The sequence below is a fragment of the Cannabis sativa genome, chromosome 8 (assembly GCF_029168945.1).
Source record: "Cannabis sativa cultivar Pink pepper isolate KNU-18-1 chromosome 8, ASM2916894v1, whole genome shotgun sequence".
Lineage (NCBI taxonomy): Eukaryota > Viridiplantae > Streptophyta > Magnoliopsida > Rosales > Cannabaceae > Cannabis > Cannabis sativa.
In genome coordinates, this window is record NC_083608.1 from 42,439,639 (window position 1) to 42,463,836 (window position 24,198).

Here is a 24,198-nt window from a genome sequence, read left to right on the forward strand (position 1 = left end):
TAAATAATTAACTTTTGAACAATAAAAGTGTGTTATGTAAAGTTTATTTTTATTTTTTAATTTTATTTAAGTTTGGTCTAGATCCGTAGTCAGATTCAGGTTTGGGTTAGAGGCCGGGTTCATTACCAGGGCCGTGGTGGGAGACTTAGATTCGGGTCTGTAGTCGGAATCCAAAATATTGATTAAAAAAATTGAAAGTGTTTTTTTTTTAATTTTCAATTGAAAAATTAAAAAGTAAAAACAGTCTTATTGAATATGTTTTTTAAAAGTATTTTTACTTTTTTAATTTTAAAAATAAAAAATTAATTAAAAAAATATTACTAATTACTTAAATTAATTTGGCTGACTGAAGCTCGCGAATTATCCAAGATAGAATTCCTACTTCCTATTCCAACAAATTTTTCTTCATTATTATTATTTTTTAGAAAAAAAAAAAATCATACTTCCTTGGCTGCAACACCTGCTTTCGTCACTCATTCTACATCATATATAGGTTTTTTTTTTCTTCTTAATATATATATGGCTTGGATGGCAGATCTCTTTCAATTTCAAATAGCCTAGCCTTCACCACAATTATGGTCCTATATAGCTAAGTGAAGTCTTTGCATGCTCATAATTAAATAAAACTCACTCCTGGCTGCAGTATTATTTTTATTATCAGATTCATCAAAAAGTACCACTGCGAGGCCAACGGGAATCGAGCTTAATACATGTTCAAGAAACTGTAGAGTAAAAAATGGATCACAGAAAAGGCACGTGTGAACATAATATTTGTAGTGTTATATATAGCCAAAACAATATAGCAGCTTAATTAATACCATATATTACAAAGTCCTCACTTTAATACTCCCAATCAACTAACCTAATACAATATAAAATACCTTATTGGTTTCTTTTTATTTTGAATCTCTAGTACTTGTACTGTACCAACATGCCACTATTTGTTGTCATATTTAAAAAGTGGTTGACAACTTGGTAGGTACATTTTACATCCATGCAAGACGAGAATAATGTGAATATGTATATTAATATATATATCTATATATGAATGTACATGCTAATATATGAATATATGTGGTAATATATATTCTTAATTAACATGGTTGGTATGTTTATTTGTTGTATATGTAGCGCTCTCAAAAGTTGAAATATGTAATGTATCACTGTGGATTTAGGATTTTATTTCTATATATCTCAAATCCTCTCTTTACCTTTTTTCATTTGATCAAAAGGATAAAGATGGGACTCTTATTTTAGAATATTTTGTCATTGCAATTAATGTTAGAAGAAAAAGTCAAATAATATTATATGTACTTTCAAACCCCCCTTGGTCCATTGGGAGTTGAAAACTCTTCTTGATAATACTTACTGTTTCAAGGTTTTCCCTTTTATTTATTATTTACATTTTAGAATTGTGAGTTCATAACATAGTGGTGGACTGAAAGGAAAATAAAACAACGAGATTCCATTAGTGTGCAATAAAATTAAAACCACCTTAGTCTAAAAGGGTCTAATCAATTATTAAAATATAAAATCAAAAGAAAGAAAGTACTCATGATCATCATCATCATCATCATCTATCTATCATCCACCAATCTAATAATAAATGCTGAAAGCTGTGATCTTACTGCCTGTCTAGTCAATCATCAATAAAGCTGTATTTTCTCAAAGGGACAGTATTCTGAATTGTAGTAAATAAAGTAGTAGTACACTCTTCTCCTTGTGTTGATTTCACCCTACATTTACCCTTTTCTTTTTTACATCTCTGGCAAGCAATTGTATATATACAGCTGCCAAGTCTTCTTTGTTTTGACTTTTCTAAATGTCAAATATTAAATAAATAATATTAATAACATATTAATTGGGAGGGCTACTGGTGCTAGCTTCATTAGTTACGACTTTTATGATAGACCATGTGCGTGTGACGGCTCGAATTGATCATACATATTACCCTCAAATATATGGCAAGCATAGATATTTAATAAAAGGCAGGTATTTAACCATTTTTTAAGTGTCAATATTAATGCTATCAGTTTGTTCTATATAATTTAATATAATAATTTTTAAAAAATATCGCTAGCTAATCAAAACGCGACATGTGATAAAGATATTAGGGAGCATGGTACTTAATAGTAATGCTCTTTACCTAAAGTCTTTCTTGTTCTTTGCTTCTATACTTTGGCTTCTTTTTATTAAATGCATCATCAATGACATTCAATGTGTGAACTAAAATAGTAGGAAGATGGAAAAGTTGAAAACAACTGTACACTTTATTGTTTAGAGTTAGATATGAGATTGTTTTAATAATTGGCGAAATTTATTACAAACCAATTAATTTGAAATTACCAAAAAACTATTTTATATTTTACAATTTTATTTTTCTTACACTTTGTTGGGTTGGAACGTGTTAAACCAACAATTATAGGAATAAAAATAAAAATGTTATGGTATAATTTGAGTGGTAGAGAAATAAAAGAAAGGCGTTAAGCACATAAATAAAAGGAAAAATTAATTAACTAATAATAATATTATCTATAAGATCGAAGAATAGCACCACAAAATGTACATATAATAGCTCTCCAAGACTTCCAATAAAATGGGACGTAACAAAATCTAGTAGCAGTCTTCATATCGGCCACGCTTGCTCCGCCGCCACACCGTGAACATGTTCCCGCCGCCGGCTTGCTCCGCCGCACTTTCCTCTTCTGATCCACCAAAAAACAGAACACCACCATTTTTTTTAAAAAAAGAAATTATTTATTTATTTGTGAAATTTGGTGATGAAGAACAACAATTGTCTGAAAATAAAATCTTCTTCTTCTATATGGATTTTGGTGTTGTGTGAGAATTTGGCGACTGAGAGGAGTTTGAGAACAAATATTTCTAGTTTTGTTGGTTGAGTTGAGGAGTAAAAGGGGTTAGCTGCATTTATATATACACGAGAGAAGTTAAAGGTCGATCAAGTCTTGTCCGAGCAATGGGTTTGTCACCGTTGATTTTGAATATTAGTTAAATCATGTTTATTGTCTCCTTCTGACTGACCTGTAGTTATTTGCCACGTGTTGAGAGCAGTTGAAATATTAATTAGAGAATGGATTGTGGTGATTGAATCGTTTCCATACACGTGGGTAAGATGGAGGGCTGAAAATTGTTTTGTATTTAATTAATGCCAGCTATATGGGTTTATTGGAATGAAGATGGATGGTGGAAGTTAGTAGGTCCTTTTGAGTTTTCTGTTTGCGTTTGCCATTTCCTTTCTTGGGTTGGGGTTGGTTGGTAGTGTGTGTGTGGCTTTGTATGGCTTAATGTATGGGGACCAAATATTAAAATATATTATATGCCACTTTTGACTTTATCTATAAAAAAAACAATATATTTGAGAGATATTTCGGTCGTTACATATATAATGAGTGTTTATTCGACCACATCTAATATTTTTAAGTCTATTTAGATCTGATCTAATTATATATTAAATGATAAATTTTATCATCTGATCTAATCCAATTAATATTAGTCATCCAATCGATTCAACATCTATTAAATATTAGATTGAATCGGTTCTATCTGTTGGATGTATTTCATATATATTTATCAATTTAATTTAATTTGAGTTTATTTAATATTTTTTAGGTAAATACCATTTTGGACCTGTGTTTTGCAAAAGTTATCAATTGGACCCTTTATTTTGTTAAATGACAAAATAGACCCTGTATTTTCTAAAATGGTACAAATAGGACCCTGAATTAATTTTTTGTCAAAATAAAATTTAATTATAATCCGATCTAAAAGTATTCTGACAAAATTGTTTACATTTTCTGTATCTGTTCGTATTAGGAATTGTTTTCAAGTTGATTATATTAAAAAAAAAAAAAAGTTGTCAAAAATTAAGTTCAATGTCCTATTTTTACTATTTTCGAAAATACAAGGTCTATTTTGTCATTTAACAAAATACAGGGTCCAATCGGTAACTTTTGCAAAACAGAGGGTCTAAAATAGTATTTACTGATATTTTTTAGATCGGATTCATCTAATATTTTAGATCCAATATGTATTAGATTAGATTGGATTCATCTAATCCAAGAAAAAAATAAAATTTCAATGTTAATTTTTATATACACATATAGAATTTACGTATAACAATATAAAATTTAATTACTCATCCAAACTAAATGAAAATACTAATTAGTTCGATTGAATGTTAGATGTATTGGATTTTTGAACACCTCATCTAACGAGATTATTTCACAAATACACAAAAATAACAAAAAAAAAATTAAAAAAATATGGTTTCACAGAATTTTAAATATTTTTACGAATTTTTTTAATTTTATTTACAAAAAATACGGTCTTTTTATGTTGTACTCTTGTTAGTTTATTGTTAATTTTTTATTATCTTTATGTTATTTTTTGTTGTTGTTTTGATATTATTAAGATGCTATTTTCGTGATACTTTTATTTAATTTTTATGTTGTTTTCATGTTGTTTCTATGAAAAACCATAAAAATGTAAAAAAACATACAAATGTAATTTACTTCCATCATAATATTTTTTACGGCCCATTTAAAAGCGTTTACACTGATGAGAATTAATTCATTATCTTGCAACAATTTCAAACAGTTTTTTTTGGAACTTTTATTAATATTATACATTGACTTATTTTTTTTTTTTTTGAATGAATTAAAAGAAAACCCTTGACCAAAACACGAATTATTTTCATGCCTGTGCCAATACGCGGAAGAAATATAACCAGATTGTTTCTCTCAAAAATGACAGTGGAGTGTGGGTTAATTGGGATAGTTGGTTGAGCACATTGATAATTGACTATTATAAGGATTTATTTTCGGCTTCCAATACAAGTTGGGACCGTGTCATTGATTGTGTTCGAGGAAGTATTACATCCGAGATGAATCTTGATCTTGTGACTTGATTGATAGTGAAGAATTGAAAAAAAACATTGTTCCAAATGTATTCGGATAAATCTCCATATCCTGACAGTTTTAACCCGGGGTTCTATCAGAAATTCTGGGACATAGTTGGTTCGGATGTAATGAAGTTGGTGCAACAATTCTTTATGTTTGGTGAGTTTTCGAATAACCTGTATGACACCCATATTGTCCTTATTCCTAAAAAGTCTAAGCCTGAATCTATGAATGATTTTCGGCCTATTGCTCTTTGTAATGTGATCTACAAAATAGTCTCGAAGGTGTTAGCTAACCAATTCAAAGGTGTCCTTCATCATGTCATTTTAGAATCTCAAAGTGCTTTCATTCCTGGTAGGCTTATTATGGATAATATTTTAATATCCTTCGAGATTATGCATTATCTGAAACGGAAAAGCTCGGGTAAAGAGGGAGTTATGGCTATCAAGCTTGACATGAGCAAGACGTATGATAGAATTAAGTGGGGATTTCTTCAGGCAACAATGAAGACGATGGGGTTTAGTGATAAGTGGATCCAGTTAGTTATGTGTTGTGTCAGCTCGGTCTCTTACCATATTCTTTCGGGTGGAAAGGAATTGGGTCCATTGTGCCAAAGCGAGGATTAAGGCAAGATGATATTTTATCACCTTATTTTTTTTCTTTTGTGTGCGGAGGGCCTATCAACACTAATTTTAGATTTTGAGAGGCGAGGGAAACTTAGGGGCTGTAAAGTAGCTCGTGGAGCTCCTGTTATTACCCACATATTTTTTTGCTGATGATAGCTATTTATATTGCCGTGCTACTGAGGAGGAATCCAATAATGTGATGGAGCTTCTCCATTGCTTTCAAATAGCTTTAGAGCAGCAGGTAAATTTGAATAAATCCTCTATTTTTTTCAGTGCTAATACTGGGGTGGATGTTCGTGCGAGAATCTGTTCTATCTTGAAGGTTCAAGAGGCAAGAGAGACAAGTACTTACTTGGGTCTTCCCAACATTTTGGGAAGAAATAAAAATGTTTTGCTGGGATTCTTAAAAGAAAAAATGAGGAAAAAGATACAGAGTTGGGAGGGAAAATTCTTATCTAAAGCAGGCAAAGAGTTGCTCTTGAAAACTATGGCTCAATCCTTGCCTAGTTATGCTATGAATGTCTTCTTGCTTCCTATGAAAACTGTTAACGAAATGGAGCAGTTAATGTGCAAATATTGGTGGAAGTCCTCTTCAAAGAATAATAAAGGGATTCATTGGAAGAGTTGGGATAAGCTAACGGTTCATAAATCAAAAGGAGGGATGGGTTTTAGAAACCTTCATGATTTTAATCTCTCTTTATTGAGTAAGCAAGGTTGGCGGTTGCTCTGTAGGCCTCACACACTTGTTGGCCGTTTGTTTCAGGCTAGATATTATGTGGGAAAGGACTTCTTGAATGCAGAATTGGGAAGTAATTCTAGTTTTGTTTGGCGTAGTATCTTTGAAACAAAGGAGCTGGTTAGGATGGGGGCACGTACGCGGGTTGGAAATGGTTCTGAAATTAATATAGTTTCATATCCTTGGCTTCCTTGTGGTGAGAATTCGAGAATCAGTTCGAGTCATCCTGCTTTGTTAAATCAAAATGTTGCTGCTCTTATGGTCACTGATTGTTTAGCTTGGGATGTGGACTTGGTGCGTGATTTGTTTAATACAAGGGATACTCAACTCATCTTAAGTATTCCCTTAAATTAAAGTCGTATTGATGATGTTTAGTTCTGGTCTTTTGAGAGCTCAGGAATTTTTTTAGTGAAAAGTATGTATTGGCATTTGCAACAAAGAAAGTAAGATGATTTGCAGCTGGTGGGATCTGATTTTTGGGATAAATTATGGCGTCTTAAAGTTCCTCCGAAGGTGAAAGATCTATTGTGGAGAGTTGCCTCGAATTGTCTACCAACTAAGGTACAACTGCGGCATAGACATGTCAACATTGACTCCATTTGCCCTGTGTGTTCCTCGGATAGTGAGACAATATTGCATCGACTGGTGGAGTGTTCTTTTCCTCGGGCTTGCTGGGTCAATACGGGACTCGAAGTTACAATGGACTATGCTGGAACTTTCAGAGGATGGCTTGACACTTGTTTTAAAGCTTTTGAGGAGGAACAAAGAAAGACCATAGACATCACTTGTTGGGCTATATGGAAAGTAAGAAATATTTGTATTTGGAAGGAAAAAAGTGTAAATGTGGCTGCTGTCAATCTTTTGGCTACAAGCATGTTGGAACAATGGAGCAAGGCGTAAGATAAGTCTAAAGTTTTCACAGCTGCATTTTTTACAGCAGCTGATGGTGCAGATTTGTGGAAAAAACCAGCAGCAGGGGAAGTTAAAATCAACATAGATGCATCTCTTTTTTTTTTATGCTAACAGGTATAACTTTGCTTGTATTTCTAGGGATGCATCGGGCCATGCTTTGGAAGCCATTTCCTGCTGCAAACCAGGCACCGTGACTCCAGAAATAGCAGAGGCTATGGGTGTGAGAGAGGCTTTAAGCTGGCTAAAGAAGAAAGGTTGGAATCGGGTTACCATCGAAACCGATTATCTTACTGTGGTTCAAGCTATTCGTAGTCCACTTCCTATGTTTTCCTATTTTGGAAGTGTAATTTCAGACTGTAAGACGTTGTTGAAAGATGTTAATGATATGTCTATTTTACATGTTAAACGATTTGCCAATAGTGTTGCTCATACAATTACTCGAGTTTCATCTTGTGCCGTTAATCGTGTCATTAGGAGTAATGAGTTTACTCCTGATATCCGTGATATAATCGTGAAAGAAGTTTATTAATAAAGTTTCCTTAGTTATTTTTAAAAGCCTAACAAATCAAAAAGAGATATAAGACTTCATTATGAAATAAGCAACAAAAGAATATTAGTTTTTTTTTTATTATTATTATTTACCACATTAACTTATTTTTTAAAATCTAATAAATCAAAAAAATTAGAATAACTTAAATAAATTTAAAATAAAAAAATCAAAAGAAGAAAATTCAATCCATTTTATGAATCTTCATTTACCCTTACGTATTTAATTTTTTTTTTTTTTTGAGAAAATTATATGGTATACCTATTTTACTTTGCTTATTTTAATTTTTACTTTCATTTTTATATCCTTTAAGATATACTTATCCTAGACTTAAATAGAAAGTGAAAATATATTGAGCAATCCAGTAAAAAAAATATATATTTTAATAAAATATAATATGAGAATATTTTTAATTAGTAAGTACAAAAAAATAGTATTTTTCAACGTATCTTATTTTTTTTAGCCAAAAATCTCAATCCCTCTCCGTTGCTTTCATATATTTTTTTTGGGAAATTTACACTCTTTACTAACTTTTTCCCATGTATTACAAAAATACTGTGACACGCCCAAATTTACGTTAATACTGTTTTTTTTTTTTTTTTTTTTTTTCGGGAGTATACTGCCAAATTGTATATGTTATTGTTTTATTTTTTTTTATTGATTGGGACATGGGCTCAAGTTATTTATTTAATTTTTTATTTTAATGGATGTAAAAATTATTATTTATTATTTTTAATATTTAATAATTATTATTTTTTGAGATAATTTAATAATTATTATTTTGATTAAAAGGTTGATGGGATGTGTCATAAAAGTGACATGTTTTACTTTTTCTTTTATTTAAATAAATTTAAAAATCACACCCCATGTCTCACTCTTTTTCTTTTATTTAAATAGATTTAAAAATCCCACTCTCATTTCTCACTATTCATCTTCTTCTTCATCTTTATCTTCTAGCTTTTCACATAAATCTCACCCCCATGCTCTAATATTCATCTTCTTCTTCAAGTTTTTTTTTTCTTCATCTTTACCGTTGTTTTAGTATTGTTTTACTGTTGTTTTTCATGATTTTTATTTTTTTTCATGTTCAGTTCTTCTTCTTCATCTTCTTTTCTTTTCTTCTTCTTCTTTCTTTTTCTTTTCTTTTTTTTTAAATTTTTTGAAGTTATTAGTTATGTTTTTTTTTTTGAAAATATAAGAGTTAGTGTGGTTTTTTTTTGTTCTAATTTTCCAGAACTTTCTTGCAAATATAGTGCATTTAGTATTGAGGATGTGCACAGCATAGTTAATTTTTGATCATTTTTTTCTTTTATTGTTTTATTTGTTTTAGTATTGTTTTACTGTTGTTTTTCATGATTTATTTATTTGATGCCGATTTCACTGCCCTTGCTCCATCTCGCTGGAATTAATAGGTATTTTCTGGGTGTTCTCGTGTTGTTTGTGATGGTTCTGTCTGTGAGTGTGGAAGATGGAGGCTATAAATACATTTCTTCTTCGTTCTCTTTGGCTATTTTTGTGGTTTTTTTCTTTTAGTTCTCCTATAAATACATTTGACGAGCTCACTCACAAGAGAGTTTTGAGGTGTGTGTTTCTTTTATATTTTTCTAAGTAGTTATATTTGCTTCATTTGTTTTTGTGTTGTTTCAGTATTGTTTTAGTAGTTTTTTTTATTATAATTTTCTAGGAATAGACTTGCAAATATAGTTGATTTTGCATCTGGTGTTGAGGTTGTGTAGCAGATTGTTTGTTTTTTTTAATCATTTTTTTCTTTTGTTTTGTTAGATTGTTTTAGTGTTGTTTTACCGTTGTTTTGCCATGATTATTTATTTACGTCGATTTTACTGATTTTGTTCAATCTTGTCGGAATTAATGGTTATTTTCCGGTTGTCTTGGTGTTGTTGTGGTGGTTATGTCTATGATTGTCAAAGATGGAGGCCTCATACTTTTGTTTTGGTATTGACAGTATAAAAGAAAAAAAAAAAGAAGAGGACAGTATAAATGTTAATTCTGGCAGTAAAATTGAAAAGTATTACCCCAAATCCAGTATTTTTGTAAAATGCCAATTTTTTTTTTAATCAAAACCCACCTAATCTAAAAAAAATGGTAGAGAAAATATCTCTTTTATTTACTCATTTTTTATATTATTATAATTAATAATAATAATAATAATAATAATAATAATAATAATAATAATAACCATTTTTTCGTTCAACATGTTGCAAAAAACTTTTCAAAAAAAAAAAACATGTTGCAAAAAATTACGAGCAACGACCACTCCTGTGGTTGTGATTGATACTAACCAGGTCAACAACAGGTATTATAGAATTCTCATCCATGACCTTAGATATTCACCACCCAACATTTCCTACACTGGGAAATCTGTTTTCCATATGAACATTTTCATAATCTGCACCAAAACTGTTATCCGTTTCGATCCAGCTCTTGGCCGGCGTCTTTTTAACCCCTCTACTTTTCATGAGCTTCCTTATCTTTAAGGCGTCACTCCACCGTCCAACTGCTCTATACACATTAGCTAGAAGAACATAGCTCAAGTGGCTATCAGGTTCCATTTTCATCATTTTTTTGGCTATTCTCTCAGCAGTATTGGACTCAGTACAAGAAGTGCAAGCACCCAAAAGAACTGCCCAAAGAGATGATGCATTCCTGCAATCAGCATTTTCGATCAAATTCTCTGCTTCTTCTAAAAGCCCTGCGCGACATAGGAGATCAACCATGCAATTATAGTGTTCAGTACCAGGCTTTATTCCATAATCTGTTCTCATTAAATCAAAGTACTTCCTTCCCTGATCAACCAAACCTGAGTGACTACAAGCAAAAAGAACCCCAACAAAACTTATATAATCAAGCTTAATATCATTTTCAATCATATCTTCAAATAAGGCAATTGCTTCTTGGCCTCTGCCATTCTGTGCCAACCCACAAATCATTGAGTTCCAAGTTATCAAATTTCTAACTTGCATTTGAACGAAAACACTATGAGCAAAATCTATACATCCACATTTGGCATACAGATCAACTAGAGCTGATTCTACAATAACATCCCTCCAACCACCTCTTCTTACATACTGGCAGTGGACCTCTTTGCCTTGTCTTACAGCTGCTAAAGCAGCACAAGCCCGAATAACAGTTCCGAAACTGTAAAGGTCAAATTTTTCCATCGTCCTAAATAGCTTGACAACAGATTCAAATTGTCCATTTTGACTGTATACTCCCAACAATGCAGACCACGAAACTGAGTTCTTCACCATCATCCGATCAAAAACAGCTTGAGCTGCGTTAACTGACCCACATTTCCCATACATGTCAACTAGGCTACTCTCAACGACCACGTTTCCGCAAAGCCCGCGAGTAATGACCTTAGAATGCACTTCTCTACCTTGCTTTAGCCTCCCCATATTACCACAAGCAGTCAACACCGTTCCAAATGTAAAGCCATCAGGCAACAACCCAGCATTTCTCTGCATCAAGTAAAAGAACGTCAAAGCATTTTCAAACGAATCGTTCCTTGTCATGGCCGAAATAATTGATGTCCAGCATATAGCATCTGGTTCAAGCATTTCATCGAACACTTGTTTTGCATCTTCCAATACGTAATTCCTCCCATACATATCAATCAAAGAACTAACAATGACATTATTCGAGTCGAACCCACGTCTCGACACCATTGCGTGAAAAGATTGACCGAGTCTCAAGTCACGAAGCTCAGAACAAGCTTTAATCACGGCAGATAAAGTGAACCCATTTGGCTCAACCCCGAACCCCACCATATCCCAAAACAATGCAATTGCTTTGCCGGGTTTTCCCACCCGAAGATACCCAGTAACCATTGAGGACCAAGAAATGACATCTTTGACTACAAGATTATCAAAAACACTCCGAGTGTCCAAAATACTGGAACCCAGCTTGAAATACAGAGCAAGTAAACTATTTCCCACAAACCGATCGGTCTCGAGGCCAGACTTAACCACATGAGCATGGATTTGTAGGCCGGGCCTGAAAGAACGAACTTTTACGCTAGTTTGTAGAAGGGAAGCATATAGAATCGGCTTGACTGTGATTTCACCGGGATCAATGGAATTCAGAATCTGAAATGCTTCCGGAAGAGAACCTATCCTGCAAAGTTGGCGAATTTGGGATTCTTTGGCTAATGGGTTTATGGTATTTTGAGTATTGAAGTAAGGGAGAGCGCTGCAATGGCGTTTGAAGAAGAATTTCATGAAAAATGGTGAAGTAACGTGACTAATAGATTTTTGCAATGGAATAAGGTGCTACCCAGCTGCCAAAACAAGACAATTAAATAAGTACTCATATTTATGTAAAATAAATAAAACAAAATACAATGTCAATGTTTTACTAACATAAAACTCAATCAACATCTGTTTTACAAAAAAATCAATAAAAAAATGGTGTAAGAAATTACTGAGGGAGAATTAAATTAACTAAATTTTAAATAATTAAAATAAGGTTAACAAATTTTAAAATGTTTTAACTCTCACACATTTATCCAAGAATCTTTTCTATTTATAAAAAATTCTTCATACAAAACCAATCTCAATCCTTACTTTTTCTTTGTAAATTTCTCTCTCTACCTCTCAATATTTTCTCTCCCCCTCCCGAAACTCAATTTGATCGTCGTGTTTGAAATGATAAATGTTAGTTGTATTTATAAGCTTAGGATCAAGATCTTAAAAGTTGGTGCCTATAAGAACTTAAGTTGTTAAGTTAGTTAAGACTTAACAAACTTAACAAACTCTGTTATGAGAGAAATCTCCACGTCAGCTTAAGTATAGTTGCTTCCGGGAATGTGTATCAGAGCTTCCGAAATCACGGACCAAAGCACCCGTAGGAGGAGCTTTCCAGATAGGAAAAAGCCGGATGTAGTCAACTATCTGAAATGCCTTTTTAGGAGGAATAACTAGCCTGAGGACCCTTCCTGGAAGGACAAGAAAACCTTCTAGGACTTACTACCGCAAGTCAATAACTTTTCAGGAATAATATTTGGAGATCTTTTTATTTAGAGGAACTATTCCACAGATGGTTATATGTTATTCTTCTTATAGCATACCATTTAAATATTTTGATAAAAAAAAACCATTCGTGCGTTAAAACTTGTACATGTTAAAAGTTATAGTATTATGTCAAATTTGGCACACAATTAATACACCTTTTCATTTACATTATTGTCTGTCGGCTGGGAAAATAGCCAACTGACTCAGAGTCTAATAAATGTTGATTATTCACTGGTAAGGAGGTTAGAATAATAAATAAATAAAATGAACACATGATTTATAGAGGTTCGGCCCCCTTGTATGTGAGTAATGACCTACTCCCCTTTAATTGTATTACTTGTGAGATTATACCGGGCAAATCACTAAGGAAGACAAAGTGATTTCTAGCTTCGACACTCAAAGTGTTTACAAAAAAAATATTTCAGCAAAGTGCTCTCAGATATGCAAGTACGAGTATAGCTCTTAGTTTTTCGGTCCCCTCTCCTTGTGAATGCATTCACTATTTATAGGAGAGAATTGATATATATGGCTCCGTAAAAGGAGTAAATAAAGAATAGATATCCCTATTTTCTAAGGAGCAGTTACAATCTATTGAATCTTTTTTATTCTCGGATAGATTTGCTGGATCTGAATTTAAAGGATTCAATTGTAGATATTTGAGGAAGATTGTTTAAGACAAAATCAAGGATCGCGTATCTCTGTCCAGTATTCCTAGCAGTGGAAGATTTGACAAGTATGTTGGTCATTCGGTAAAATCTCTCTATACTTGCCTCATTTGTGAGGTTAGCTTGTAGAGTCATTCTTGCAGGATGTTTCTCCCATCTTAATTGGTCGGCATCCGACCAGATGCTTCATGGGACATCAACATCCTATGGTTGTTACTTCTTATATAGACCTACCAAGCATATTTATGCATGAAGATTCTCTACTAGGCCAAAGAGATGGTTGTAACATGACACATGGAAGGACTACGTCAATTGTGCAAGTTTTAGGATAATATTTTCCCTCCAAGTTTTCATACGAACATTTGTATAAATGGAGACTTTTGATACATATATGGATATTGGCAGACATGTGGGCTTCACGTGCTTAGTACCTTGACAGTTGTACCGTGCAGAAATAAACTATCACACTTCTATCTCTTCAACTGACTATTAATTGCCAGCTCTCATAATGGTACTTTAAAAGCATATTGGGAAAATGTGATAACGGCTGCTCTTCCCATTATTACCCATTTTTTCTCTTTCCACTTCCCCATAATAAATTTATTGAGAATCAATTTCCCATTTAATTGATTTTCGAGGGAAATAAAATTGAAGCTTATGTAAAGGTCATTCCTCATTGTTTCAAGCTTTCACTTTCATTTTTATTTCTTTTAAAAAAATCCCTTGGTAGAGAAAACCAAAAAGCTTGAAGAAAGCTTGAAGCCTTCTTCATATTTTTCTACTGTTGTGCCAAGGAAATCATCCTCGATTTCTGCACCCATACCTCGCTTCAAGATCACATTTTTGTACTGTTTAACATGCTAAGCCTGAGGAAGGAGCTCGACCTGGCCAGAGGCCAGTTAGGGACTGTAACGTCTGCACAGACAACCCCTTGTGGGTTACAACGAGGCTAGAAAGCCTCTGAATGAGATTTGATTGTTATCCCAACGGGAATAAATCATGCTGAGGAGGAGCTGGCGACTCTGAAGCCTTTGCCTCGAAGAGAAAAGTCAAAAGCTGCTTGGGTGGCTCAGTGAGGTAAAGCTAAGGAAAAAACTTCCCCCAAAACGAGCAAGATTAGCAATAATGGACAAAGATTAGATCAACAAAATTGTATTTACTATTGGAATATTTGAAACATTACAATTATACATGGGAATGCGTACATTTTTTTGGTTTCTCAATATACTTTCATCTATTTATCTTCCTGACGTCCACAAAAATGGATATTGATCTTTGGGTCACATTATAGACTAGAAAGCTTAGAATTCTAAATAATTATGGACTTTCAAGATCTGAAAAAGTTTCATCAGACTCTTCTTCAGTTTCAGAGCCAACACATTGCCCCGATTCAAGCGCAAATTTCATTGCCTGGCTAGCCAAATTGGCAAGGTCTTGCCTATTGGCACTTTTGTAGGCATCTATGATAGCCTTGTACAAAGATTCATTCTGTTCAATTTCTTCATTCTTTAGTTGACTGTAAATCCGCTTCACACCTTCAACCATTCCAGCTTTTCCATAACAACCAACCAGATTGATATAGGTTACAATGTCTGGTTTCATGTTCTCATCTTGCATTTTCAGGAATATGTTTAGAGCCTTGTCGATCTGCCCAGCTGCCCCATAAGCATATATTGCAGCATTATAAGCCGAAGAATCAAGATTTAAATCTGCTTTTGTGAAGACCTCACAGAACTCTAGTGCCAAATCTTGCATACCCACTACAGAAAAAACAGAGGTGATGACAGCTTGCCGGGAGTACGGTTTACCTTCCTGGTAAGATAACTCAAGCTGTTTCACTGCCTCAATTGAAAAACCTCCCTTCTTTAATACGGTAAATAGTACCATAAAGGTCCAAGGATCTGGCAGGAGTTTTCGGGTTACCATTTCATGCAATAGTTCACCACACTTGCGCAACTGTCCATTGGCAGCATAACATGACATGACCATTGAAAATGAAGCACAGTCTTTCACTAAACCAGCCAGCTTCATTTCCTCTGCTATTTGGATGGCTTCTTCAAGCATACCAGTGCTTTTGTAAAGATTCATAATGGTTGAGAAGGAAACCTCATCAACTAAACTCTTTTCTCTCAAATATTCAAAAATCATCTTTGCTTCAGATACCATTCCAAGCTCTGCATAGAGATTGATCATACTGTTGGATGCAACAATATCAGGGCCACCCTCAAAACCCCTCATCCGATCATAAAGTGCCTTGGCACCTTTCAAGCTCCCCATCTTACCATAGGCCTTTATTAACGATGTCAAGACTATCTGATTTGCTGAAATCCCGGATTCTTCCATCTGGTGAAAATACTTTAGCGCTTCATCAACATTTCCATATTCTACAAATCCATTGATTAAAGACCCATATACAACTTCATTTGGTTTTGTCCCTGTCTCTAGCATTTTGTGATACATATCTACTGCTTCTGAAAGCTGGCCTAGACGAGCATAGCATCCAATAAGAGCGGAGAAGGTTAAACATTTTGGCTTGAGCCCCATTTCTTGCATTTCGCTTAGGAGGTCAATTGCCTGGTCTGCTAAATCTCCTTTTGAGAACATTTGAATGAGAGAATTATAAGTGCACTCATCAGGCCAAATCCCATGATTTCTCATGCTCTTGAAGAGAGAGAAAGCTTTGTCATAAAGCTTCGCCTTGCCATAAGCTTTTATCATGACGTTATATTCAATGACATTCCATTTTTGCCCAACCAAACCTGTTTTCCGGAAGAACACCTCCTCAGCTTCAACCCAAAGTCCCTTTTCTGCGTATGCATCAATTATAGCCGCATACGTTTTTGATGAATACCCACCATCTTTCTGGCACTTTTCAAAAAATAACTTCGCCCGATTAATCAATCCATTTTCAACATACATCTTAATGACACTGGGAACTGAATTTTCATCAATCCGCGAACCAGATTTCTCAATATCTTCAATCACAGACTCGACATTTTGAATCATGCTTCTCTGGCATAGTACATGAAGTACCGTTCTGTGAGTAACCACGTCTGGAAAAAGGCCCACCTCTCTGATCTTCCTATAACATTCAAGAGCTCTATCAATTTTGCCCACTTCAGCATACAATGATAAAAAGATGTTATAAGTCTTTGTATCAGGAGATATTCTCCTTTCTTCCATCTTAGCAAGCAAAGCTTCTGCCTCGGACAAATGGCCATGACTCCCACAAGTAAATATCATGGTATTGAAGGTTATAGCATCCATTGCCACCCCAGATTTTAACATTTCTCCAAACACATTGGCTGCATCCTCCAGACGCCCTGCTTTCCCATACAAATCAATCAGCGTGTTGTAAGTAGAAGTCAGTCGAGGCTTCCGAATCAAATTTTCAGTTTCCAAAGTGGTCGAATTTTTCAGTGTGGAAATCCTACCACCGGTCCTAAAAAGCTCAGTAGACAAAAAATGCTTAAAACTAATGAGTTCACAACCAGAGTCATCAACATTGGAATCAAAATATGGATCATCCAGCTCAATCTGCCCAACACACCAATCCTTGTAAAATCTGTGTGCCCTATCGTACTCTTTTCCTTCCTTCAAGACGCGAACAACTGTATTCATAGTCACTTCATCTGGAAAAATCCCTCTAACTATCATGTGCTTAATCCACAAAAGGGCTTCTTTCACAAGTCCTGCCTTCCCATAAACATCAACAAGCATCCCATAGGTGTTGTTCGTAGGGAAGATGCCATTTTTCGCCATATCAATCCAACAAAGCCTTAATTCATCCCATTTCTGAGCTCTACCCAGTACTCGGAGCACAATATTGTAGTGAATTACATTTGGTTCATACTCTCTTTGCGACTTAAACCACTCGAAAACCCGAATAACTCTTTCCCAACTCCTCTGTTCTTTAAGAACCACAGTCTGCTCCTTTGGACTAAGATTATCACAATATTCACTGAGAGTTTTTTCGATATCATTATTGGATTCCAAAGAGCGTAAAATGAAAGGCAATACACCTCCATACCTCTTCTTCTTCTTCTTCCCATTAACTGAAGATAGTTTAGTAGGAAAAGTCAGTGTTTTCGAATGACAGTGGAGTTTAAACCCCACAAAAACACTTGGCCCTCTCGATTTCCCCTTCTGGGTATGCGAAGTCACAATGAACTCAACATTTTGGTGGTCAACACTTAAAGCATTAGGAATAGCACAGTGTTGTCTCTTTGCTACATTCTGGTAACGGAGACTAAATCCTAGAAAAACCCCAGCTCTGAAAGGGGACTGGGTATTTTGAAGCTTACTTGGAGAGAAGACGTGAGTTTGCATTGAGCTTTGGAAAGTGGCGAGTTTCCCTTGCCGGAAAAGTAGGGTTTAAATTAAGGTTTTAGGGTCTGCAAGTTTCCTTTGCTCACACTCCGCTTTTCTTCAATTCTCTGTTTATTTACATGTGTCACACATTAAAATTATTTGTAATTTAAAGTTATATTGGAAAAAAATCAAGGAACAAAAATTAAAAAGTGGAACTGGTGGAGCTGCTGCCATTTTTTCTGCAATATAACTATGCTCAAGAAGATAGAAAGGAAAACTTACCATGCCTCTGCCTCCTGTGTCATTGTCGGGGCTGAGTAGCTAAAGAAAAGAACCAAAAAGCAGAGCTTCTGTAGAAGAAAGCCGGAGCTAGAGGCGGCGGACTCAAACGGAGCAAAGAGCAAGGGGAATGAACGAAGTCTCTCTCTGCCACTGCCACAGTCGTGAGAATGTTAGAGCAGAAAAAGAGAGACAGGAGAGTAGAAGCGGTGCCCTAATACCATAAAAATAATAATAATTGAAATAATAATATTCAAAATAATAATAATAATTAATAATAAATGATTTATTAATAATGCTATAGTTATCGTGGTCACGCGCCAACACTTTCCCCTTTATTTCTCGTCATATTTTCTTCACACCAAATAAAACTGTTATTGCAATTTGAATCCCTTTCATTTTCATTTTCATTTTCTTACACACACTTCTTTCTCTCTTTCAATCTCTCTATCTTCAAATTACCATAGCAACCAAAACCTGAAAGCTTTTCTCCATCACCGGAATTTTTCTTTTCTTCCTTATCCAGATCCCTCTTTTTTGCTTATTCCTACTACAGGTTTAGATCTGCTGGTTCGGTTCCATGAGTCGCTACGATTCTAACCCTTTTGAAGAAGAAGAGGTTAATCCCTTCGCGGTAAGTTCTTTTCTCAATCTTTATCTGTTTGTTTATGTACATTCCCATAGCCTGATATCCATTTGCGAGGGTGTGTGGAATTTGGCGCGCCAGATTTGGTGGATTCTTATTATGTTTGTTCGATTTCGATTTGTAGTTGGGTGAATGAGTTAGTTTTTTGGTGATTTATTATAATTGTTGAGATTATCTTAACTCTGTGATTTGAAAACCTATAATGTATGTAGTTCATGAAATTTGTGTTATTGATTTCGATTTGATTCTAGTTAAATGGATATTGTGCTTCGTTTTGGATTCGGATAATTGGATTAGATTAGGGACAAGGATTCCATTTGAGGAACTAAATCTCCAATCTAAACATATTAGTTTTTGGATATTACTTTCCTTTCTTATCCTGTTTTAGTTATGTACCAAAAATTTAAAGAGTTAACTCAATTCAAGGAAATAGGAAAGTTATTATCTTACGTTTTAAAGAAAGAAAGTTATATATGCTCCATTAATTAGCTCTACTCTTTATTTTGCACTTCTTTCACGAGATGTTGTGGCACACAATGTTTGCCTGATTTTATTCATTCTTTTCTTTGCCATTATTCATCCACAGCTGATGGGATTGTATAAATATATATGTTTATATATATTGTCTTTGGTTGAGTTTTGTTGCTTAATGAAAAAGTGCCATTTGTTTCGATTTGTATTGTTTAATGCTCTAAATATTAGGACCATGGAGGTAGAGGGAAAGGATCGGGGCAATCGAATTATGGCGGGGGTGCTTTTTACATGACAGTAAGTTTGCCCTTCGCCTTTCCCTTGCACATAAGCATCTGAAAAAGCTTGGGCAATGAGAGAGTGCATAATTTGAATATTTAATACAAACTGCCCTTTACTTTTGTATGGTCATTCATTTAAAGCACTCTTGAGCCTCACTTTTAGGTTGTCAAAATTAGCCAGTACTAAAGAGGCTTAGTAAATAATCAAAGAACATGTGAATAAGATTTTGAGGATTGTTGTGTTTGTTCGTAAGAATCAAAAGCAGAATAACAAGCAAGTTACAACAGTTATTCTTGAGAAACCGAAAAATAGCATGCTTTGACTTGATTTTTTCCTATTTCCTAATCCTTATAGTAGAACACAAACGTTTTACAAATGCAACAAAGAGCATCTGATTAATTATCAATAAGCTGCATAAAGGAAATATCAATGTTAGCCAACGAAGGTTGTAATGTAGATGACATCCCTTCATCTTTTATAATGCAACTTTAGAGTTTTCAGTGATTATGTTTCCATAGTGATTAGGGTATATTGGTTAGTAATTATTTCAGGGTTGTTATAACAAGTATAGAATTATATGCTCATAAATATTTAATAACTTTTACATTTATCAGGCCCATTAGACTGATACTTCAACTATCAAATCATCTTTTAATGGAAAAAGGAATGCATAACTTTTTTTTTTTTAATTTATATATCTTGTTTGAGATGTTTGATGTTTGAATGTTTAGTTGTGATTTAATTGAGATTTTTATCTGAATTCTAGTATTATGTTTATGATTTATGCTTTATGAATTTTGTTATTGGTTCTTGCTATTTGTACACTCTTTAAGTGTTTTTTTAATGGAAATCTTGAGGCTTATGTCTCAATACTTTTTGGTACAAAAATTATCCTCTGTTCAAACATTTGCTATTTTGTTGATTTACTTTTAGAATCCTGGAAGTGTTCCCCCAGCAACCTCAAGGCTTTCACCCCTACCTCCTGAACCTTATGATCGTGGTGCAACTATTGATATTCCTCTTGACAATGCGAAGGTAAATTGCATTGTGCACTAATCTTCATCCTCAGTTTATGTATGTGTACCCTGTTATAAATTTATTCATAGTTAAAATGTGGTTTGTTTAATCTTAGGATATAAAAGCAAAGGAGAAAGAACTCCAAGCTAAAGAAGCTGAATTAAGAAAGAGAGAACAGGTATTCATATTTTCTTCTTCTTATATATCATTAAAAATTTCAATTTACTACATTGCAAATGCTTATATGTTTGTTATGCTCTATTTTACTTTTTGAGGCAAATATGAGAACTTACTTTTCTAGTGATTTGCTTTAAACTTAAGTGCTTACTAAGAATAACATTTAGCCATCTTGTAGATTGAGTTGTACTTGTATGTTAGTAGAACATTGAAATTGTATTTTGCTTTACTGTTTCTTTGTTTGTTATCTCAACCCTTCTCTCATTTATAAGTGTGGAAAGTTTTATTGCATTGCTTTTACTTATTTGTGTATGATGTAGAATTTAATCCCAAATTTTGACATTAACATTAAAATTGAGTTTGGATACTCTTGTGCTTTTCTGTATAAATTATTCTTATGTACATTTTTATGCTTTATTGTAGTAACTCTTTTTTAACTATTGATTGCTATGGTTTGCAGGAACTGAAAAGGAAGGAAGATGCTATTCAACGAGGTTCTACCATTTTCTTAAATGTGCTTCAAAGAAACACATGACCATGTTGTGCCATGTATTTTTTTACATAAATATGAATCACTTGTTTTGTTTTGGCAGCTGGTATTGTTATAGAGGAGAAAAATTGGCCACCGTTTTTTCCTATTTTCCATCATGACATTGCAAATGAAATACCAATTCATCTCCAGAGGATCCAATATGTTGCATTTACAACGTTTTTGGGTATGTTCAAGTGCTGACTAGAAAGTTTTCATTGTTTGAACTTTTTAAGATATATATGTATATCTTATTATCATACATTATATGATGAAATTCAAGTTTTTTTTTTTGGTTTATGTTCCATTGTTTCAGTACTTAGTCGTAAGAGTAGCTAACTGATATTAAAACTTGTAGATCATTGGGAGACTTGTATCAGTATTTCATTTTGTTTTTCACAAATATTAAGGTTTTGAACATGCCATTATTTGTTTAGACATTTTTAGTTACCATTTACATTTGGTTGCATAGAGAAAGTAACAAAAGATTGGAATGTTTCACTCTTCTATGACTTAAAATTATTGAAAATTTACTTTTTATTCTGCAGGTTTGATTGTGTGTCTTTTGTGGAATATCGTTGCTGTTACCACAGCCTGGATCAAAGGAGAAGGTGAGTTTTGCAAATTAAGTGCTTGCATAATAACTGTATTGATTTTCTGCTTGATTTGGTTTAAACTTGTCTTTACTTGTAGGTCCGACAATATGGTTTCTGGCTATCATATACTTCATTTCAGGGGTTCCCGGAGCATATGTTTTGTGGTATCGCCCCCTTTATCGTGCAATGAGGTACTTAGTACTTTATGATATGGTATTGTTTATAGTACTTTATGATATGGTATTGTTTATATGTGACTAGGGAAAAGAAAAACAGTGAAGTATACGACACTTCCCACTTGAGAGGCCTGTAAATTGAATCCAAAAATTGATTTGCGAATTACTTGTTGGGAACAAAAAGCTATTTTATACACTGTATATTTTGACATGATACAAGCAAGCAAGTTTAGATGGTAAAACAATCTGTATTCATAGCCAGCTATGCATTTATAAAATTTGTATACTTTCTTGCGATCAAGGTTATAGATTCAGCATTGGTTTTTTATTTATTTTAAGGAGGGGAGAGGGTATCTGTAGATATCAGTGGAGCAAAGGCATATTGTGGCATAGTTCCAATAATATTTATTTAATTTTGTTAGTTTGAAACATTTTTTCCCATTGATGGGAACTGCTGTTAGGTATGATTTTTGTTGAGCCATTACTTTGTTCCAGTAATAAAATATACTATGTGGTCAATTTGATTACTTTCTTTCAAAAGACTGCATATTAGCTTTCTTAATTGTTATGCACGTTCAATTGCAGGACTGACAGTGCTTTGAAGTTTAGCTGGTTTTTCCTGTTCTATTTGGTGAGCATAAGAGATGATTTTAAGATATAATTTTTTTTCATTAAATAAAAAAAGAAATGACGATAAACATTTCTTACTTCTTTGCTCTGATTTTCCTTGTAGCTCCATATTGGCTTTTGCATCTTTGCTGCAGTTGCTCCTCCTATTATTTTTAAGGGGAAATCTCTGACGTAAGTGTTCTTTTTGTTCTCATTCGAGAAGATTTTTTGTCACAATTATGGCTGTCTTACACATATTTCTGAATCTAAAACTGAATTTTGTTTATTTTACATAAACAGAGGTATTCTGCCTGCAATAGACGTGTTAGGTGATCATGCTTTGGTTGGAGTAAGTTTTTTTTTTTTAATTGTTATTATTATTATTATTGCTTTGTTAATTAATTAAGTGCGCACAAAAAGAGTACTATCATATTAGTACTAACTTGATGACTACTGTATTTATTTTATCTTCCTTCATTTATGTAACTGCTTTAGGAATGGCAAGAAGTTGATGTTTGATTTTGAATAGTGACTAAGAATGCTTAATAATTGTTGCAGATTTTCTACTTCATTGGATTTGGACTGTTCTGTCTTGAATCACTGCTTAACATCTGGGTTATTCAGGTACAGTATTCTGAAGGCTGACCATCTTTGTTATAATACTACTGTCACCAATTTTCTGATATTTTCTTTCACGTGCAGCAAGTATACATGTACTTCCGAGGCAGTGGTAAGGCTGCGGAGATGAAACGTGAGGCTGCTAGATCAACTATGATGGCAGCACTATAATAAGGAAGCCTTCATTTTGGAGAAGATACTTAGGAGCAGGGCGATTTTCCAACATCCAATTTCTTCATTTTGCCATTCCTTCATTCGGTTTGTTTCGCAGCTTGTTTTCTAGCTATACTTGATGTGTTTTATTATGTTGATTAGAGAGGCATGTTCAAGGACCAGATGATTGAGATGAGATACTTGTTACAAACTTAGCTGTGCAGTCAGAGATAGTTGCATCTTTGAGTCCCATCTTGGAAGTATTGTTTTTTGTTTTACATTTGTTTTTTTATATATAAAAGTGATTGTTTCTCCCTCCCTCCCTCCCTCCTTTTCTTTGTCCCACTTTAGGGATACTGATTTGAACCCAATATTTGTGGTCTGCGCAGATTTTTGTTAGGGTTGTAGTGTCTGAATTCTGAATGCTTTAACAAGAACACACGGATGTTTGTTAGGGTTGTAGTGTCTGAATTCTGAATTCCTGAACAAGAACACACAGATGTTTGTTAGGGTTGTAGTGTCAGAATTCGGAATTCCTGAACAAGAACACGTGCAGCATGGAAATTATATGTTAAAATTAGCTTTGCCAACCGAGAATCTTACATGTTTGTTTTTAGCAATATGAAATAAAAACTAGCTGACATACATCTACATTTCATGCTCTCTAATTAGCACTACAATTTTTTAAGAATGAATTGTGTATAGCATTTAGATGTGTTTTTATTAATGAATATTATGTTCAATTTCTTTAATATCCAAAGTCGCTCAAGACGTGCATTCCTTCATGTTTTCGGCAAAAAAATGATTAAAAACTTCCATTAAATAATGTGGAAGAAAATACTGTAAAAGAAAAAAAAAAAAAACAAAACAAAAGGCAAAAGTGCAATAAGTGGTTTAAA

The 24,198-nt window shown here is 33.8% G+C and overlaps 5 protein-coding genes across 7 annotated transcripts; 2 read left to right on the forward strand and 3 right to left on the reverse strand.

Moving 5' to 3' along the window:
* Positions 1-2,496: 2,496 nt before the first annotated feature.
* Positions 2,497-2,917, reverse strand: LOC115698660 (uncharacterized). Its single transcript, XM_030625791.2, has one exon. The coding sequence runs from the start codon at positions 2,733-2,735 to the stop codon at positions 2,529-2,531; it is 207 nt and encodes a 68-aa protein (XP_030481651.1). The 5' UTR covers positions 2,736-2,917; the 3' UTR covers positions 2,497-2,528.
* A 2,046-nt stretch (positions 2,918-4,963) lies between these two features.
* Positions 4,964-7,722, forward strand: LOC115700281 (uncharacterized). Its single transcript, XM_030627849.2, has 4 exons — positions 4,964-5,457; positions 5,702-6,575; positions 6,741-7,177; positions 7,308-7,722. Exons 1-4 carry the CDS (start codon positions 4,964-4,966, stop codon positions 7,720-7,722), a joined length of 2,220 nt encoding a protein of 739 aa, XP_030483709.2.
* Positions 7,723-9,998: 2,276 nt separating this feature from the next.
* LOC115698678 (pentatricopeptide repeat-containing protein At1g03540) lies at positions 9,999-12,054 on the reverse strand. The gene has a single exon (XM_030625815.2). The coding sequence runs from the start codon at positions 11,976-11,978 to the stop codon at positions 10,089-10,091; it is 1,890 nt and encodes a 629-aa protein (XP_030481675.2). The 5' UTR covers positions 11,979-12,054; the 3' UTR covers positions 9,999-10,088.
* Positions 12,055-14,571: 2,517 nt separating this feature from the next.
* On the reverse strand, positions 14,572-18,286 carry LOC115699124 (pentatricopeptide repeat-containing protein At1g73710). Its single transcript, XM_030626368.2, has 2 exons — positions 18,029-18,286; positions 14,572-17,871 (listed from the first exon to the last, which is right to left on the reverse strand). Exon 2 carries the CDS (start codon positions 17,762-17,764, stop codon positions 14,753-14,755), a length of 3,012 nt encoding a protein of 1,003 aa, XP_030482228.2. The 5' UTR covers positions 17,765-17,871; positions 18,029-18,286; the 3' UTR covers positions 14,572-14,752.
* Positions 18,287-18,303: 17 nt separating this feature from the next.
* LOC115699127 (secretory carrier-associated membrane protein 1) lies at positions 18,304-23,618 on the forward strand. Of its 3 annotated transcripts, XM_030626371.2 has the most exons (13): positions 18,306-18,659; positions 19,374-19,439; positions 20,358-20,459; positions 20,557-20,619; positions 21,079-21,112; positions 21,212-21,334; positions 21,696-21,758; positions 21,841-21,934; positions 22,505-22,550; positions 22,653-22,720; positions 22,829-22,877; positions 23,087-23,152; positions 23,231-23,618. In XM_030626371.2, exons 1-13 carry the CDS (start codon positions 18,606-18,608, stop codon positions 23,315-23,317), a joined length of 915 nt encoding a protein of 304 aa, XP_030482231.1. In that variant the 5' UTR covers positions 18,306-18,605; the 3' UTR covers positions 23,318-23,618. The 3 variants fall into 3 exon arrangements, with proteins under 3 accessions (XP_030482233.1, XP_030482231.1, XP_030482234.1); XM_030626373.2 differs by lacking the exon at positions 19,374-19,439 and having other exon boundaries at positions 18,304-18,659; XM_030626374.2 differs by lacking the exons at positions 19,374-19,439; positions 23,087-23,152 and having other exon boundaries at positions 22,829-22,850; positions 23,497-23,618.
* The last annotated feature ends 580 nt before the right edge of the window (positions 23,619-24,198 follow it).

What these genes read in the sequence shown, in the direction of transcription:
- LOC115699127 (XM_030626371.2), top strand. Translation starts at nt 18,606, where the DNA reads ATGAGTCGCTACGATTCTAACCCTTTTGAAGAAGAAGAGGTTAATCCC. An exon ending in AATTAAGAAAGAGAGAACAG is followed by an intron (nt 20,620 to 21,078) that starts GTATTCATATTT and finishes TATGGTTTGCAG; the next exon opens with GAACTGAAAAGGAAGGAAGA. An exon ending in TTTAAGGGGAAATCTCTGAC is followed by an intron (nt 22,721 to 22,828) that starts GTAAGTGTTCTT and finishes TTACATAAACAG; the next exon opens with AGGTATTCTGCCTGCAATAG.
- LOC115699124 (XM_030626368.2), bottom strand. Translation starts at nt 17,764, where the DNA reads ATGCAAACTCACGTCTTCTCTCCAAGTAAGCTTCAAAATACCCAGTCC.
- LOC115698660 (XM_030625791.2), bottom strand. Translation starts at nt 2,735, where the DNA reads ATGGTGGTGTTCTGTTTTTTGGTGGATCAGAAGAGGAAAGTGCGGCGG.
- LOC115700281 (XM_030627849.2), top strand. Translation starts at nt 4,964, where the DNA reads ATGTATTCGGATAAATCTCCATATCCTGACAGTTTTAACCCGGGGTTC. An exon ending in TTTAGTGATAAGTGGATCCA is followed by an intron (nt 5,458 to 5,701) that starts GTTAGTTATGTG and finishes TGCTGATGATAG; the next exon opens with CTATTTATATTGCCGTGCTA. An exon ending in TTGGAACAATGGAGCAAGGC is followed by an intron (nt 7,178 to 7,307) that starts GTAAGATAAGTC and finishes TTATGCTAACAG; the next exon opens with GTATAACTTTGCTTGTATTT.
- LOC115698678 (XM_030625815.2), bottom strand. Translation starts at nt 11,978, where the DNA reads ATGAAATTCTTCTTCAAACGCCATTGCAGCGCTCTCCCTTACTTCAAT.